This window comes from Falco rusticolus, chromosome 15 (assembly GCF_015220075.1).
Source record: "Falco rusticolus isolate bFalRus1 chromosome 15, bFalRus1.pri, whole genome shotgun sequence".
NCBI lineage: Eukaryota > Metazoa > Chordata > Aves > Falconiformes > Falconidae > Falco > Falco rusticolus.
The window spans coordinates 18,357,595-18,373,500 of NC_051201.1; the positions used below are offsets into that span (position 1 = coordinate 18,357,595).

The 15,906-nt window shown below is 57.6% G+C and overlaps 1 protein-coding gene across 1 annotated transcript; it reads right to left on the bottom strand.

The window, feature by feature from the left end:
• Positions 1-4,196: 4,196 nt before the first annotated feature.
• Positions 4,197-8,213, bottom strand: IRX3 (iroquois homeobox 3). Its single transcript, XM_037408625.1, has 4 exons — positions 7,573-8,213; positions 5,920-7,045; positions 5,290-5,356; positions 4,197-4,548 (listed from the first exon to the last, which is right to left on the bottom strand). The coding sequence occupies exons 1-4, from the start codon at positions 7,792-7,794 to the stop codon at positions 4,494-4,496; spliced, it is 1,470 nt and encodes a 489-aa protein (XP_037264522.1). The 5' UTR covers positions 7,795-8,213; the 3' UTR covers positions 4,197-4,493.
• Between the last annotated feature and the right edge of the window lie 7,693 nt (positions 8,214-15,906).

The following is a 15,906-nucleotide window of genomic DNA, read 5'->3' on the forward strand; positions in this document are numbered from 1 at the left end:
CACTGTTGATTATTACTCATTAGCCACAAGGACATCCACTTAACATGTGAATAAATGAATGACACCATGTCCTAATGGAAATGGCCTCAGTGTACCTCTAAGCAAAATGTTGTTTAATATCTTCCATTTGCTGAATAGTGAAGAGGCCTGTTGGACATGCACAGTTAGCAAGCAGCCATTGTTGCTTTGTTCCAATTTCAGCATTTAATAAAAAAAGATGTTGTCTTGACTGCAGCAAAGACAGGCCTCAAAACCCCGGGTGGCAGCACAGTCTCGTCCTCATTCTGCAAATTCAGAATTTCACTGGCACCCGAAAGGGTTAACACCCATAAAGCAAATGAAGCCTTAGAAGGTACATGTTCTTCATTATTCTGCTTTACATTCAAACATATAAAACAAAGAACATCTGATATCTTTATTGGTTTTCTTAGATAAAACGAAAGCAAGCTATAAGCCTTAATTTTCTTATTACCATTTGTTAACAAGGCAGATAACACTTTCAAAAGTACTTGATTAGGGCTCCCTTTGATTTGTATCTTGTTGTGATTTTGAGGGCATATATTTTTGTATTATTACTTTAGTACATTGATGGTTCTGATCAAAGCGATAAAAAGAGGTGTTTTAAAAGTGTAAATATTAACCGTACAGGTAAACCCCATAATCTGAACGGCATCTCTAACACTGCCAGGCTGAAGCACGCTTTGGGAAACTTGTCATAGCTGAGACGCTGCGTTCCTGTCTGGAAAGCTGGTTCTCGGTGCTGAGGAGCCCTTTTGCCCTCAGACCCTTGCAGCAGTGACTTCTATCATTTACAAGGATTTTGTAATACTTTTTTTTTGTACAGTATAGCTACTGAGAGCAGCTGCAGGTATAATATTGAAGATAGATATCTGCTATATCCTGTATCTGTATACTCATGGCCAGAATCCACACAGAACAGATCTGTTCTTACGGGGATGAACCAGCTTTATCTAAGAAAAAAATCACAGCGAGCGCATGAGCTAACGTGAAAGATCGAGGTGGGGTGGGCACATATTTTAATGCATGGTCTGATCCTTGATTGTGAGAACTGTGCTGGACCTTTTCCTTACTCTTGTAATTTTGTCGGCATAGCGGTTAGCTGTGCCGGAGGCAGCTCGCTGGTGTTTCTCAGCTCACAGGGCTTCTCTCCTCTCTGATCCCCGGGCTGTGATGGGCACTTTGGCTGCGGTGAATGGGAAGCCTGACACAGCCGCTACGCCCGGCCAGCCGCTCCCAGCAGAAGTGGGTCTGACAAGTTGGAAGTCTCTTTCTCCTGCTGCCTCCTCCTCCTCCTCCTCCTCCTCGCTGGAGCTTCCTCCAGCCGGCCCGCACAGACAGGGAGGGAGCAGGAGATGATTACATCAATCAGTGTCAGGTCTGGGAGCTGTGATTTATGAATATGCATAATGAGCTCTCACCTTTGAGAAGGACTAGCTAGGGAGATAATTGATTAGACAGGAAAAGAGCAGCCAACAGAGAGGGAGAGGGAGAGAAAGGCCTCTCTGCGCCGTCTCGGGCAGGCCTGGCTGGGGCTCCAGTGAGGCTGTCAAGCTGCGAGAGTGATTTCTAAAAAAAAAATAGGAGTAGGATTTTTAATGTTTTGTTGAAACACGCGTAACAAAATGTTTCCTCACAAAATTAATGGGAATTTTCTCCACATTAGGGAAGCCAGGCAGGCACAAAGGCTGCTTTCCCCCTGCAGAGAAACCAAGTTCTCACTTCCAGAAGCCAAAGGGGCGGCTTTCCCATGGCTGCTGCGGGAGCATCCCGGCCTCGGCAAAGGGAGAGGGCTCTGCGGGGCCGGGGAGCCGAGGGGCTCCGCCACAAAAGCAAAGGAGCCTTTAATGGTGGTAGAAAGCTGGGGATGCAATTGTTTTCCCATCGTGGTCTCATTATTTTCTTCCATCCCCTTTAAGCATCTGTCTGGCCACTGTGTGAAAGTTTCTATGGAAAACCCACCAGGATGTCCAGAGGAAGGGGATGTGGAAATTTGCCTCTAGCTTTCTCTCCCCCACCCCTCCCATTTTACATGCCATTAATCTTTTTTTTTTTTTTTTTTCTTTTTTTCCTCAGCAAGAATTGGCTAAGGAAAAAGCGGGGATACAAAGTGCAGAGACTGGGTAAAATTTACATGAGAAACACTCTGTTTTCTAACCACCCACCCACAGAGTTTCCCCTGGTTTCGGGAGCCTGTCGGAGGGAAAGAGGGGGAACAGTTGCTGGCAGAGAGGCAGAGCTGCAGGGGCTGCGAGGAGGCAAACGCCGCGTCTAGGGCAGACGGTACAGGGAGAGGACGTTTGGGGAAAGGAAAGGGAGGCCAAGGGAAGGAAGCAGAGATGGCAATGCTGCCACAAAATCTGTGGGTCCCTTCCCTGGCCTCCCTGGAGGACCAGGGCCGGCTCCACTGCAGCCATCACTGCCAGCGGCCCGGGGAGGCAGCAGGCGTGCACCGGGTGGGGGTCTCCCCACCGTATCTGCCAGGAAGAACATTAATTCTGAAATATGAACACACGTATATAAAATGCGTGTGTATACACACACATACATATACAGTGTAAACATGTATATAAATCTTATCACTTACAAATGCCTAGGATTTAAAATGTAGTTTATCGGCCTAGTGCAACCCAATCCTATAAATAATACATTCCTATCAGTATGACCTCAAAATGTCAATACCGCGCAGCCCTGCACATTTGCATATCTTGTACTGTCTAAACTTGAAGCATGTCAGCTATGTGCTTCTGTTTGTACTTTAACTTCATTTTAACTCTTGCTTCCTAGCTCCGAGCACCCTCCCCCTCCGCAGGGTCTGTCACCAAAATGAGAAAAGCACCAGCTATTTAATCACCACCTCCGTAATTATGCCATTTCCAGGACTGTAAGAAGAGGGAGGGTGGGGGGCACACACAGACACACACCCTCCCCAGACAGAGATGTTAAGGAAGAGCCGAGAAACAAAAGCAGGAGGGAGCCGGCCCCTGCCAGCTCTACCTGCCCAAGCTGCCCCCGCCAGCCGGGGGGCCTGGGGATGAGTGAGGCCATCTGCGGGCACCGGCTGCCGGTGGTCAATGGGGATGAAAGGAGGGGGGAGAACCCCCCACCCACCCAGCCACCCAAAATTTCCTAGGGATGGTTTTCATCTGGCTGCGAGGTGCGAGGGGGCCGGGGCGGGCTCCCCCCGCCGCCCGCAGCCACCGCACCCTCCCGGATCGGGCCAGTTCCCAGCGCTCTGCCGAGGAAATGGAGCTACGAGCTCCCGGCGGGGGCAGCCCGGGGGGCGCGGGGCCGAGCGGGGGTCCCTGCCCGCTGTGCCCCGCTGTCCCGCTTCCCCGGGCCGCCGTTTCGGTCGGTAACTCCCGCCCGGCTGCAAGCCCTGGGAGCGGGAGGGGGGGCCGTACCCCCGGCCCCGCCGCCCGCTCCGCGCAGCCCCGCGGCCTGGGCCAGCCCCGGGCCCGCTCCCCGCTCAGCAGACCCGGCGGTGGCGAGGGGGGGAGTGTCCAGGACTGACCCCTGGGCTGCGCCGGGGCAGGGGATAACGCTGCTCTGTTACCGACCCGCTGCGACACCGACGGCCCCCGAAATTTCCTTTCAATTAACCCCTCCGGCGCCCCGTGCTGCCGCCGCGCTCCGAGGGGGCGGGCCGGTCGATAGCCGGCACCCGGTAATAAGGTCCTCGGGGGGCGATGGATCATCGCCGGGCCGCTGCCGCCTGCCCCCGGGCTCCTCCCCGGCGCCGTCCGCTGCTTCCCCGGAGCAGGGCGCTGCCCCCGGCCCCGCACACCGACACCCCCCCTACACACAAACACCCGGTCCGCGGCGCGGCTGCCCCGCCACCGCCGAACCGACCGACCGACCGCGGGGCACCGGCACCGGGACGGGGCAGCGGCGCCTGCAGGGGGCGCTGCGGCTCCAGCGTTCGGCCCAGCCGCCGCCGCAACGGCCGCACGGCCCCGCCACCGGCCCCGCCGCCACCGGCCCGGCCCGGGAGCCGGCCCCGCCACCGAGCCGGCCCCGCCGAGCCCCGCTCCGCCCCGCGCTCTGCCTGAGGATGTACCGCTCCCGCCGCGTCCCCGGCAAAACAGTAACGGCGGGGGGGGGGCGGGGGGGGGGGGGTGCTGCGGGGGCGGGGGAGAAAAATAACTCCAGAGGTGGGAAAAGAGAGTGTAGTCAAAGTGGCAACAGTTTATTTATTAGCCAAAAATATATACTTTCTTGTACAATTTGGTTCACACGTATGTACATTTTTACTGTATGTACAAAAACAAAAAACAACAAAAAAAAAATCAAAACACCTAATTCTCACTGGACTTCCAAAAAACCTCACAAACTCAGCTAATCCAGATGATAGTACAGAAGCGGGTATTTTTTTTCCTTTTTAGTTTTAATATACGGACATGCTTACAAGTTGTAACTATACAGAGATTTATTTTTTTTTTTACAATCATTACAACAACAATTTAAAAAATTAACTATGATGATGACAACGCCGATAGAACCATAGCGGCATCAAGTTGGTTCTGGGGCCTGGAAAAAAATGACACAGAAAAAAAAATATATTTAATAGGATTTCTAGTCAGATTGGGCTGGCACAATATTTTTTCATTGCAGGTAGCACTGGTTTTGTTGTTGTTGTTGTTATTGTTTTAAAAAATAGATTTCTAAACATAAAAAGTTTTCAGAGCGACTCACAGCAAATTTATTTCGCTATGAAAATGCCACGGGCCCGATCCCCGTGGTTCTAATCAATCACAAGAGTTAATTGACGGCAGGGGCTGCCGCGCCGAGCCCAGGACGGCAAGTCTCAGCCTCGCAAGTTTGAGTACTAGCCGGGGATTTTTTTATTTTATTTGATGATATATTTTAGTTTACTATTTCCCTGCCGCCGCTGCATTTGGCCCTCAGCCCCGGCGACACCGGCGGTTGCTACTCGCGGTGCGGGCAGGCCGGCGGGGCTGGGGGACAGGCCGGCGCTGGCTGCCGCTGCTGGCCGCCCTCCCGGGACACGGACCGGGAAAGGGACACGGACCGGGAAAGGGACACGGACCGGGGCCCTGCACGCGCCTCGGGCCTGCCCGCGGGAATCGCTCGCAAAGTCCAGAAGAGAAAAAACAGCGACAAAAATACAGAATCAGAACAACCCACCGCGCACGCAGAGGAAGAACAAGAAACCGCCCTGGAAAGGGAACTAAAGCAGCGGAGAAAATCAGCTAACCATTTACAACTCCCTCCACATATCCTTAGGAGACTGAGGAAGCAATCTCTTACCGCCTCTGCACTGGCTGGAAAGCTGTCTTTATTAACTTTTTCTCTACTTCCAAGGCACTAGATCGATCTAAAAAGAGAAAGAAAAAAAAAAAAAAAAAGCGTTCCTTTATAGCCCCCGTTTTATCTTCTACCACCCCCCCACACACACACACACACACATCCCTGAATTAAGCCTCTAGACTCAAGATCTCTTCTCAGCGAGTTGCAAACACGCCAGAACGACTGCTCCGCTGCGGCAGCGACCGTCCAAAGGAAAACAAGCCAGCCCCGGAGCAAGCCTTACGGCCGGGTCCTTCCCACAAAGACGATTTGAGCAGCAGCAACAACAACAGCAACAAAAATTATCTCCGTCGGAGGAAGGTAACTCCCGGGGTCTGAGCCCAGCCTGGCCAGGGCACCCCCCCTGCCGCCGCCGCCGCCCCCGCGGCCGCCCGCCCGCCGCCACCTGCGCCCCGACGGCCGCGCCGGCCCGGGGACCCGGTCCGAAAACCGCGGCGCCCCGCCCCCCCCCCCCGGCGGCCCCCCGCGCAGGGTCCCGCGGGGCCTCCCGCGCCGCTCCGCGCAGCACCGCCGGGACCCCCGCGGCGGCCGCCGTCCCGTCCCGTCCCCGCCGCGTCCCTCAGCGGTCACCTGCTCCGGCGGGCTCCGCGCTCTGCGCCTGGTCCGCGGGCCGCGGGAAGGCGGCGGCGGCGGCGGGGGGGGCGGCGGGGGCAGCCCCCAGCCCCAGCAGGTGGGGAGTGTTCAGTAAGGTCAGCGGGTGCGGGGACGGGTGGTGGTGGTGGTGGCCCGGGAAGGCGCGGTTGGTCCAGTTGGGGAACTTGCCCAGCGGGCAGGAGGAGACGAGTCTGTGGGGCGGCGGGGGCGGCGGGGGGGGCAGCGGCAGCGGCTGGGGGGCGGCCGCCGGCGGGGAGCCACCGCCGGGAGACTTGCGGGGGTTGTCCGGGCTGGTGGCCGTCTCGGCCAACGACCAGATCTTGGGCTTCGGCAGGGTGCCTGCCAAAGCGCCGTCTGTCGGGGAGGAGGCGGCGGACGAGGAGGCAGAGGAGGGTGGCGAGAGGTGGTGCGGGGGGGGCTGCAGGGGCGGCTTGAGGGGCTCCAGGCCGGCGGGGGCGGCGGCGGCGGGGAGCTCGCACTTGTGGTGGTGGTGGTGGTGGTGATGGTGGTGGAGGTGGTGGTGGCGGAGGTGGTGCGGCTCCCCCTCGGCGGCCTTGACGTAGCGCTCCTCTGAGCCGGGCAGGTCCTCGAAGCCCTCGGAGCCCTCCGAGTCCGTCTTGGAGTCGGAGTGCAGGAGGTCGGCGTCCTGCAGCTCGTCCTCCAGCTCGTCCTTGTTGCTCTCGATGTTCTCGGTGTCGATGTTCTCCAGGTCGATCTCCTCCTCGTCCTCCCTCTTGTCCTCTTCCCCCTCGTGGTCGCTCCCGTAGGAGTTGCCCTCCTCGTCCGTCCGGCTGCGCGGGGCCCAGGTCATTTTGTTCTCCTTTTTGAGCCGCCGCCGCGCGTTGGCGAACCAGGTGGAGACCTGGGTGAGGGTCATTTTGGTGATGATGGCCAGCATGATCTTCTCGCCCTTGGTGGGGTAGGGGTTTTTCCGGTGCTCGTTGAGCCAGGCCTTGAGGGTGCTGGTGCTCTCCCGAGTGGCGTTCTTGGGCCGCGACGGGTCCCCGAACTGGTACTGCCCGTAGGGGTAGAAGGCGGGGTGGTGGTGGGGGAAGGCGGCGTGCTGCACCCCCGGGCTCTCCTTCAGCTCGTACTGGGCACCCTGCAGCGAGAGGGAAGGGGCGGCCCGGCTGAGACGGCGCGCCGGGCCCGGCCCGGGGCCCCTCCATCCCGCCGCCGTTACCGGCAGCGGAGCCCGCTCGGCACCACGGCGGCGCCCGAGCCGAGCCGCCTCCCCGCGCCGCCGCGCTCCCCGGCCCCGGGCACGCTGCGGCCGCTGCGGCCCGGGCCCCGCCGGCTGCCGGCGGCGCGTCAGGGAGGAAGAACCGGCTTCCCCAGGTGCGTGTGCGCGGCGGGGCCGCCGGCGGCCGGGGCCGGTCACCGCAGCCGTCAAGCCCCGCGGGCGGCGGTGGGGGGGAGCCGCGGGGTCGCCGCTCCAGCCCTGCCCCGCTTCGGCGGCGGCGGCGCTCCCGGGGCCGGGCGGCGATCGCGCCCCGGCTCCCCCGACAGCCCCTCCCGGCGTCTCCCCGCAGCGGCCCCGCGGGCCGATCCCCAGCGCGAACCGCGCCCGGGCCGGCCCCGGCCCGAGCGTCCCGGGCGGCGAGCGGCGAGCCCGGGGTGGCCTCTTACCAGCTGGGGGAAGATGGGCAGCTCGGCGGCGTAGGGCAGGAAGGCTCCGTAGCCCTGGGCGGCGGCGGCGGCGGCGTAGGGCGCGCCGTACATGGAGGAAAGCACGTTGGAGAGGGTCCCGGACGGGGCCAGCTCGGCGCCGCCGCGGGAGCCGCCGCTCCCCGGGCGCTCCGCCGGGTAAATCGGCCTGATGTACTGGTAGCCCAGCTGGGGGAAAGACATGGTGGGGGAGCGGGGGCAGGGGAGGGGGGGAGGAGGAGGAGGAGGGGGGGGAGGAAAAGAGAGGAAGAAGGGAGAGAAAGGGGAAAAAGTAGCAGGGCCGGGAGCGGAGGAGGGAGCCTGGTCGCTCGCCCTCGCCGGCCGCCCGCACTTTCAGCGCGTCCCGCAAACTCCGGCGGACATTGGGGGGGGGGGAGGGGGGGGGAGCCGGGGGTGCGCGGAGGCCGCGGGCTCCCTCCTGTCCTCGGCCGCCGCGGTAAACGATCCGATCGCTTCTTTCTTCTCTCACTTTTCCTATTGATCTGAGTGGACCCAGGTCAGGTCCTAACAGATTGCCTGAGATTATTGGGACTCTGGGCTCTGATTGACATTTCTAGTCTCTCACAAGCCCCTCCTATTTCTTTTAAGTCTCTCTCTCTCCCTCTGCCTCCCTCTCTCTCTCATGCCCAGAGCTCGCTCTCGCCGGGTTTGTCACTAGCTGCTTCCCCCCTCTTCTCCCCCCCCCCCCCCCCCCGAAATCTGTTTACTGACGTCGCGATCTTTTATTTGAGTTGCTTTCAAATCTCGTTTTAGCGATCGCCAATCAGTTGTGTGTTTTACAAAGGTTTAACCCTACCTCATGGTATTCTAATTATATAGAGATAGATTTAGATATAATTTCTTTCATAGCCCCCCCCCCTCCCCCGGAGCATAGGAAGCCGGGGTGTCAGCTGTGAGCGGCACACGAGAGGCACAGGAAAAAGTTGTGACATTTAAAAATAAAGGCCTCCCCCCCGCCCCCCAAGTCCCCCTTTTCAGGTTTTCAAATTTACAGCCTTTCCTTGCCTGGGTTCATTTTGTTTTCTTTATTAAGATATTCCCTCCTTCCCTTCCCCCTCTCCGGCCCTGGCGAGGGTTACATCTCCTAATATAGATTTAAAAGTCTATTAGATTAAAAAAAAAATACTAATTTGCATTTCCAGAGCTACCTTGAAATTTTTCCTAATGTACTGAATCTTTAAGGAGTTCTCTACATTTTGTCTGGGCTAACAGTGGGCAGATACAGTGGAAAAGCTAAGTTAATTTTCCTCCTAATAAGGGACTTCAAAGAGTTGTAGGTCACAATTTTACATCAAAGGCAGAAAAGAAGGCAAATTAAAATCTTAACAAAGGAGAGACGGGAGCAGCCCTCTGGGCCATTAGTAAATAAGTGGTGTGAAAAAAGGGACAATGACAGGCACTGGAATTAAACTCATTAACACCTTTTTGTCTTGGTGCGAAATCTCTAATTAGGAAATTTATGATCATTTTGCTTATTCCCTCTGTTCTGAATCACTACAAGGCTTAGAAGGAAGTACCTGGTACGTGCAACATTTGCAAAGGGAGCAGTGGCACGGGCTTGTGAGGAGCTATTGGGAAGGAGTCAAGATACATTTTAATTACCGAATAAGATTTATTAATTTTTTTAGGATCAACACATTTTAAATTAGTTTGCTTTTCGGTTTTTTTTGCCGGCCCTCCTCTCCTCTGAAACCAGCGTGTGAGTTTGTAATTTAGCTTTTTTAAGAGTAGTTAAAATACGGTTCCATCACGGCGCGCCTTTGGCAAGCGCCAGCGCGCCCCGCTCCGCGGCTGCCGTGCGCAGGCAGCGCTGGGCTGCGCGGGGGAGCTCGAACAGCCTGTGGGACTGGGGCGGCGGGCAGAGGAGGGGGGCCGCAACCTGCCACCGTTATCTGCCTTGGGAAATACTCGGGGTTTAAATGAAAAAAAAAAAAAAAAGAAAAAGAAAAGAAAAAAAAGAAAAAAAAGTTTGAAGGGTCTTTTGAGGAGTTTGAGACTGAAGGAGAGCCGTTTAACCGTATTCCCCTCTCTTCCTAAATACTCTCTGGATTTATTGCCTTTAAAATATGATTTAGGTACAATATAACCACTGTGCCCACAGTATGGATTTTTATAACTACATTTCTTTAAAAATGAAATTCATGTCAGATTATGCAGTTAAAGGAATCGACCTTGATAGCTTGCTATAATAAAACTATATCAGCTTGTAATAAATGCGGATTATAGCAAAGCAAGCCCCAGAATTAAAATTCCCTGAATCAATATATGAAAATCTGTAGGAAACATCTCTAATCGTATTAAGTTCATCTTTATAGCATTTCCTATCTGCTAATCTAGTGCAAAAACAACTCTGGGTTGGAGGAATTTATTTTCTTCCATTCGACGTTGCTGCTTTTGATAGTATAATGCAAGGGAGATAACAATATTAAATTCAGTTATAAGTTTATTTCTTTTTAATTCAAAAGGAAGGCAGGCAGCGGACCCCTTGTCCTGATTTACTTTAAACTTTTCTGTGGGAAGCGCTTGGCTGGGGCGATGCGGTGTTGCGGGGGTCGGCGGAGAGTTTGGATGCGCACCACAACTTTTAAAAATACCTGCCTCGGAGAGAAAAGGGGCGACTATGAAAAATGGGGCAAATCGGTCGCCCTTTGACGCAGTCGTGCTGGCCACGCTGGTGTCACAGCCGGGCTGTTCCCCCCCCCCCCCCCCCGCCACGGGTGGGCTCGGGGGCACACGCGTGTCCCGCATAACCGGACCCGTCTTTTCGTGGCCGCACGTCTGGCACGGAGTGTCAAAGCTGGCAGCGTTATTTTGTGATTTTTAATGAACAGCACAATCAATAGGAGTTCGTCCCCCGCGGGAGCCGCCGGCAGGGCGGGCAGGGCTGGGGGGAGCGGCCGGGGCAATGCGGGAGCGGGGGGTCCCGGGGCCGTGGGGGGCTGCCGCAGGGCAGCGGCGGGGCCCAGGCGGGAGGGAGGCACGGGAGGAGGGAAATTTATGGGTGCGCAGGACCCAGGTCAGGGTGAGGGTGAGCGATGGTTTATTAATGGGCAAGGAACGGAGAGGAAACGTAGCTGGACCGAATGGACGGGAGGAGAAATCTGCGGGGATGCAGCGCTTGGCTGGGGGCGGGGGGGGGAAGGAATAAAAAAGCAAAAAAAAAAAAGCGGAGAAGACAGCAAACAGTGGGGGGGAGAGAGGGAGGAGCGGAGACATCTTCCCGGGGGCAGGGCGGGGGTGTGGGAGCGATGTCCGCGGCCAGAAGCGCCGCACGGCTGCGGCAGGGGCGGGCAGCGGCGTGCGGGAGGGCGGCGGCGGGGCCGGCCCGGCTCTGGGGAGCGGCCGGCTGCGGGGCGAGCCGCGGGGCCGGGCGGGGCGGGCGGAGCAGGGCCGGGGGCCAAGCCGCTCTCCCGCGGGCGAGGAGCGGGCCGGGGCTGGGGGGGAGAGCGGAGCCGAGCGGGGGCCGCTTTGCCCGCGGGAGCCGAAGGGGGATGCGGAGGGGAGGCTGGAGCCGGCTGGTCCTGCGGGGGGAGCCGCCCCCGGGGGAGCCGCGGCGGCGGAGCGCTCCTCGGCCGGACAGACACGTGTCTTCTGGCCGGGACCTGTCAAAGCTGGGAGAGCGGCTCCTGATTTATTACCCCAAACACACACACACCCCCGCCCGCCCTCCCCCCAGCCTCGCCTCCCTCCTCTCCCGGCTGGCTCACACGGTCGCCAAGCTAAAACCAAAGCTCCCTCCGGCTGCCGCTGGGCTTCCCCCGGAGGAGGTGCCGGGCCGGCACCGTCCGTGGGGCAGCGCCGCGCCCGCCCCGCTGCCCCGGGCCCCCGCCCGGTCTCGGTTCCTGCCGCCGCCGCCCCGCCGCGCCCCTCTCCGCCAGGTCACGGGCGACGGAGGGGACCGGGGGACGCGGCCCCGGCCCGGGGGTGCCTCCCTGTGCCGCGGAGCCCTGCTGGGGAGCCGCGGGCTGGTGCCTGCGGGAAGGTGCGGGGGAGCAGCGGCGGGGCTGGGGCACCGGGCAGCTCCCCTGGGGCCGGGGGGGCTCGGGGCCCGGGCCAGGCCGGGAGCTGCGGCGGGCCGCCGCACACGCAGGGATGGGGCGCAGCCGCCGAGCGAGGGGGGTAAACAAACAAGTGGGATTAGGAGAAGGGCCGCAGTTTAAAAAGAGTTAAAAAAATAGAGGGAAAGATCAAAGCGCTGGGTAAAAGACTCTTCAAATTACACGTTTGAAGCTTTTCCATAATTCCAAGGCGACAGATAGATAACAAGCTGCACATTCCTTATCACATATGGAATCAATCTGAAAGGAGTCTCTTGATCAGAATCTGTTAATTGCAGTGACATATGATTTGGAAAGAAAACACAATTAATGACCCTTCATGTTAAGGCTTTGGGACGAGGCCACTGACAATCCGCACTCTGCAGCCAACGTCAACTTTTTTTTACGATTATTATTATTAGTAGTAAACTATTAAAGGGAGACATTCCTCGATCCTCGGCGACTGTTTTGTCTCCGTTCCCGTTGCAGGTTTCTTCAGAAGGGGGAGGAGAAGAGAAGGGGCCGGGAGTGCGTGCGCGCCTTTCCTCCAAGGTTTGGGGAGCTAAAATGATTTAGTACCTTGTCTGTAAATCTAATGACCTAAGGTGAGAAAAAATACTTCATCTTTTATTATTACCATTTGTGGTGAGCGTTACCAGGAAACAGCAGAACCCGTTTGAAATGGTAAATATATGTATCCATTTAAAACCCATTATTGCAGAGATTTTCCCAAAGCGAAATAAAGCAAATCTGCCCAATCCCATTTGCTAGCGCCCTCTGCCCACGGCTCCCCTTGGCTCCGCCGGCGCGGGGACCGGGGCCTTCCCGGCCCGGGGGGGGGGGGGGGGGGGGGGCGGCGGGGGGCGCGGGGGGGGGGGGGGCCGGGGGGGCGGCGGGGCTGTTTGCGCCCCCCGCGTCCTGTAACGTTAGGAAAGGAGGGAGCGACATTTTTCAGAGCTTTGCTCTGTCGTTAAAAGGTAATGGCTTTGTTTTAGAAGGGAGAGGGAGAGGTTCATTTGAAGGTTATAAAGCATACACTTTAATAGGATCGAAGTGAAATTAGTTAATAAGAAAATGCTGGCCAGCAGCTCTCCGGGCTTTTAAGTGCTCTCCAGGCCATTTAGGAAAATTGAATAAGAACAGACTCCGTTACCTGCAGCCCCAACTATTATCTCCAGTTCTGCACAGAGGCGAGAAGGGAAAAATAGTGCCTGAGAGACCCGAAGTCCCGTACACCTCCTGCCAGCCTATTTCCTCGAGCAATCATGTCCCCTTTCTGCTCACTGTCGTGTTCTCCTCCTGCTGCTGCCGCTGCCGTTGAGCAGACCAGACTGCACCGTGTACCACAAGGGGGTAAGCAAAGGTAAGGGGCCATCAGCAGATGCTTCAGGCTCCAGGGGCAGCCCTGAACAGCAGTCTCATCCCCCGCCTGGGCAAAGCTGGCCTCTGGCTGTTGTTTTTTCCCCCCTTTCATTTCTCCGAGGTTTTTTTGCTTTTTCCCACCATTGTGGTGCTTCGGTGCTTTGCGTTCGGACCGTTGCCAATGGGTCAGTATATTGTGTTACCTAACTTCCTATCTGCTCCCTCGCTCCCTCCCTTTAAACTTTATAGTTTGTAGAGGTGTTAATAAAACCTTTCCTTTGGTAAATCGTTCATTAGAAACCCCACCGAAACCTGGAAAGACTTCAGAAAAAAAAAAGCGGCGCTCAGGAATGAGAGGTTGGGAGAAGGCTTTTGTCCAAAAAATGCATAATTGCTGTGAATCTTAGGAAACATTAATCTTTATAGGAATTTGTGATTCATATCTGCGGTTTGACCGTTTAGGTGATTTACAATCTGTTAGTGCGATTCACTAATTTTATGCCAATATATTTTATGCACCCGGTTAGACTTTCCACCGCCCGTCGGAAGGAGCGGCTGCGGTCCCTCGCTGGTGTCAGCGTGGCTTTTCGACGCCGGCCATCGCCGGGGGACGGTCCCGGCGCCCCTCGGCAGCAGCGGGGACGGGGCCGCCAAGTCGCAGGGCTGTGGGAAACTTCCCCCCGCCCTTTTCCGTCGCATCTTCCCTGGCCCGCGGCCCCGGCCGCTTACTGGCCCCCCGCGCCGAGCCCCCGCCTTCCTCCGCGGCTGCGGGGATGTGCGCGGCCCCGGCCCCGGCGGGAGGGCTGCAGCCTTGGAGAGCCGGAGCCGGGGATACCCCGGGTTTCTGGAGCTTCTCTCGGCGGGTTTAAACCCAGATTATCCCCCTCCTGCTGCTCCGTTTCCCCGGTACGCCCTCGGTGGAGCCTCCGGCTCCCCGCCCGGCACCGCGGGGGGCTCACGTCGCTCGGGGCACTGACCCGCCCCCCCGGGGCCGCCGCGGTGGGACGGCCCCGACGGGACGGCGGCTCTCCCGCTTCCCCGGCTGGTACCCCCGGTCCGCTTCCCTCGTTCCCAGCCCTCCGGGGGTGCCTCCCCCCGGGACGGGGACAGTGCGGGGTGGGAGTGGGGAGCGTGTCTGCGCGCCCTGCGAGGGAAGCGCAACTGGCCTGGGCGCTTGCAGTGCCTGCACGGAAGCAACGCGGGGCATTCCCGGGTGAGATGCTCCAGCGCTCCCCGGCCGCCGCATGGGAGAGCCGGGGATGCGGACAGCTTCGTGTAATTTGTAACTGGGTTTATTAGCTGGAGGGGAAAACACAAGCAAAGAAAAGGAGCAGCAGCTGCACTGAAGATAACACTGCGCGGAGCCTAATCTTGTGACACAATCATTAATTACTATTGTATTAATTACTATTTTTCCAAAGCAGTCCCTGCCCGGAAGAGCTTACAGCCCACATCTGCTGTGTAATGATACCCTGGTTCAGAAACGATTCCCCCATTAGGTCCCAGGTAGCGTTTACAAATGGCAACACCTACAGTATCAAAGCCCGTCATCTTGCAGCCTGAGATTTTCTGTCCCGTCGGCCCGGGTAGGATGATTTTGATGCCGATAAAATGCATTTAAATATCAAAGTCTTATTCACGTACATAATTCCGTCCAAACTTTTAGATCGCGATGGCGCAACTGCTTTATTTGCTCTTCATCCCGCGGATGCAGCCTTATATCAGTAACAAACAAGCATTGATTTTATGGTAAAGTCACTTTGGGATGGGAATGAGTAACTCCAGGCAGTGCTATCACTGTATTACATGGAAATGGCCCAGGTAACAAGATGAACATTGATTCAGCATTATGTTTGATCAATAATGAAATAAGTAACTTCAGGGCCAAATTAAAATGCAAGCTGGCTTAACGCTGCCAGCTTCTGGGCTAAGTGACAAGGCTAATTCAGCAGGGAAATGGCAATATTTGCATTAGAGGCTGCATCTGTTGTTTGGTGGAAGAGCCTGGATCTGCAATAACGTCGGATAAAACTGCAGGGAGCGGGTTTGAGGGGAGCCCCGCCGGAGTGTCCGGCCCGGGGAGGGGGTGGGGGCTTTGCCCTCGACTCCTGGCCACGACGGAGCTGAGCTGCAAAAAACTCCTTTAGGGCGGGCAGCAGAAACCCCAGCGTGCTCCGTTTCGCAGATAAGCAGATGGTGTTAGCACTTAGCGAAGGAAACGCGCTTTTGCGAAGTCCCCGGCGCCCGGGCCCTGCCCTCCGGCCCCGGGGGGCTCCGCGGTGCTCTGGGGGAGCGAGCGGGGCAGGGCCAGGCTGCGGGGCGCGGGCGGAGGCACCGCCAGAGCTCCCGGTACCGGCGGCCTTTGGCCCTGGCTGGCCGCTGGTTTTTCCATGGCCGGTTTTTACAGCTTGCCATCATTACCCGGCCGGTGCCACGCAATGATTTCCTACAGCGGTTCTGGCCTCCAGCCAGGACGCGGGGCCGGTCACCGGGATAACACCTCCGTTAGGGGTGGGAAAGGTGGAACCCCGTGGCCAAGCCCAGAGCGGAGCCCGTAGCGGCTCACGGGCGCTCACTGCCCGGAGACCGGCAGCTCCGCAGTGCCGTACCGGGGGGAGGTACCGGCGTCGGGAGAGCAATAATAAGCACCGGGGGATGCGAGGCAGCTGGAGCTGCCGGTGTGTGCGGGTGAGGGGGCTGCGGGCAGGCACGGGAAGGCAAGGCGGGCAGCCGGCCTGTGGCTGGGGACACCTAGGATTGTGACATTTTTCTAAGTTCTTTGGTTGGTTTGGGGGTTTTTTTAGGCAATTTTTAAACGTTTCCTCCAATATGGGGAGGAGGAAGAGCAAAAAGGAAAAAAGGAAAGGGTTCTCCCCAGAAGAGCAGGGAACACCTC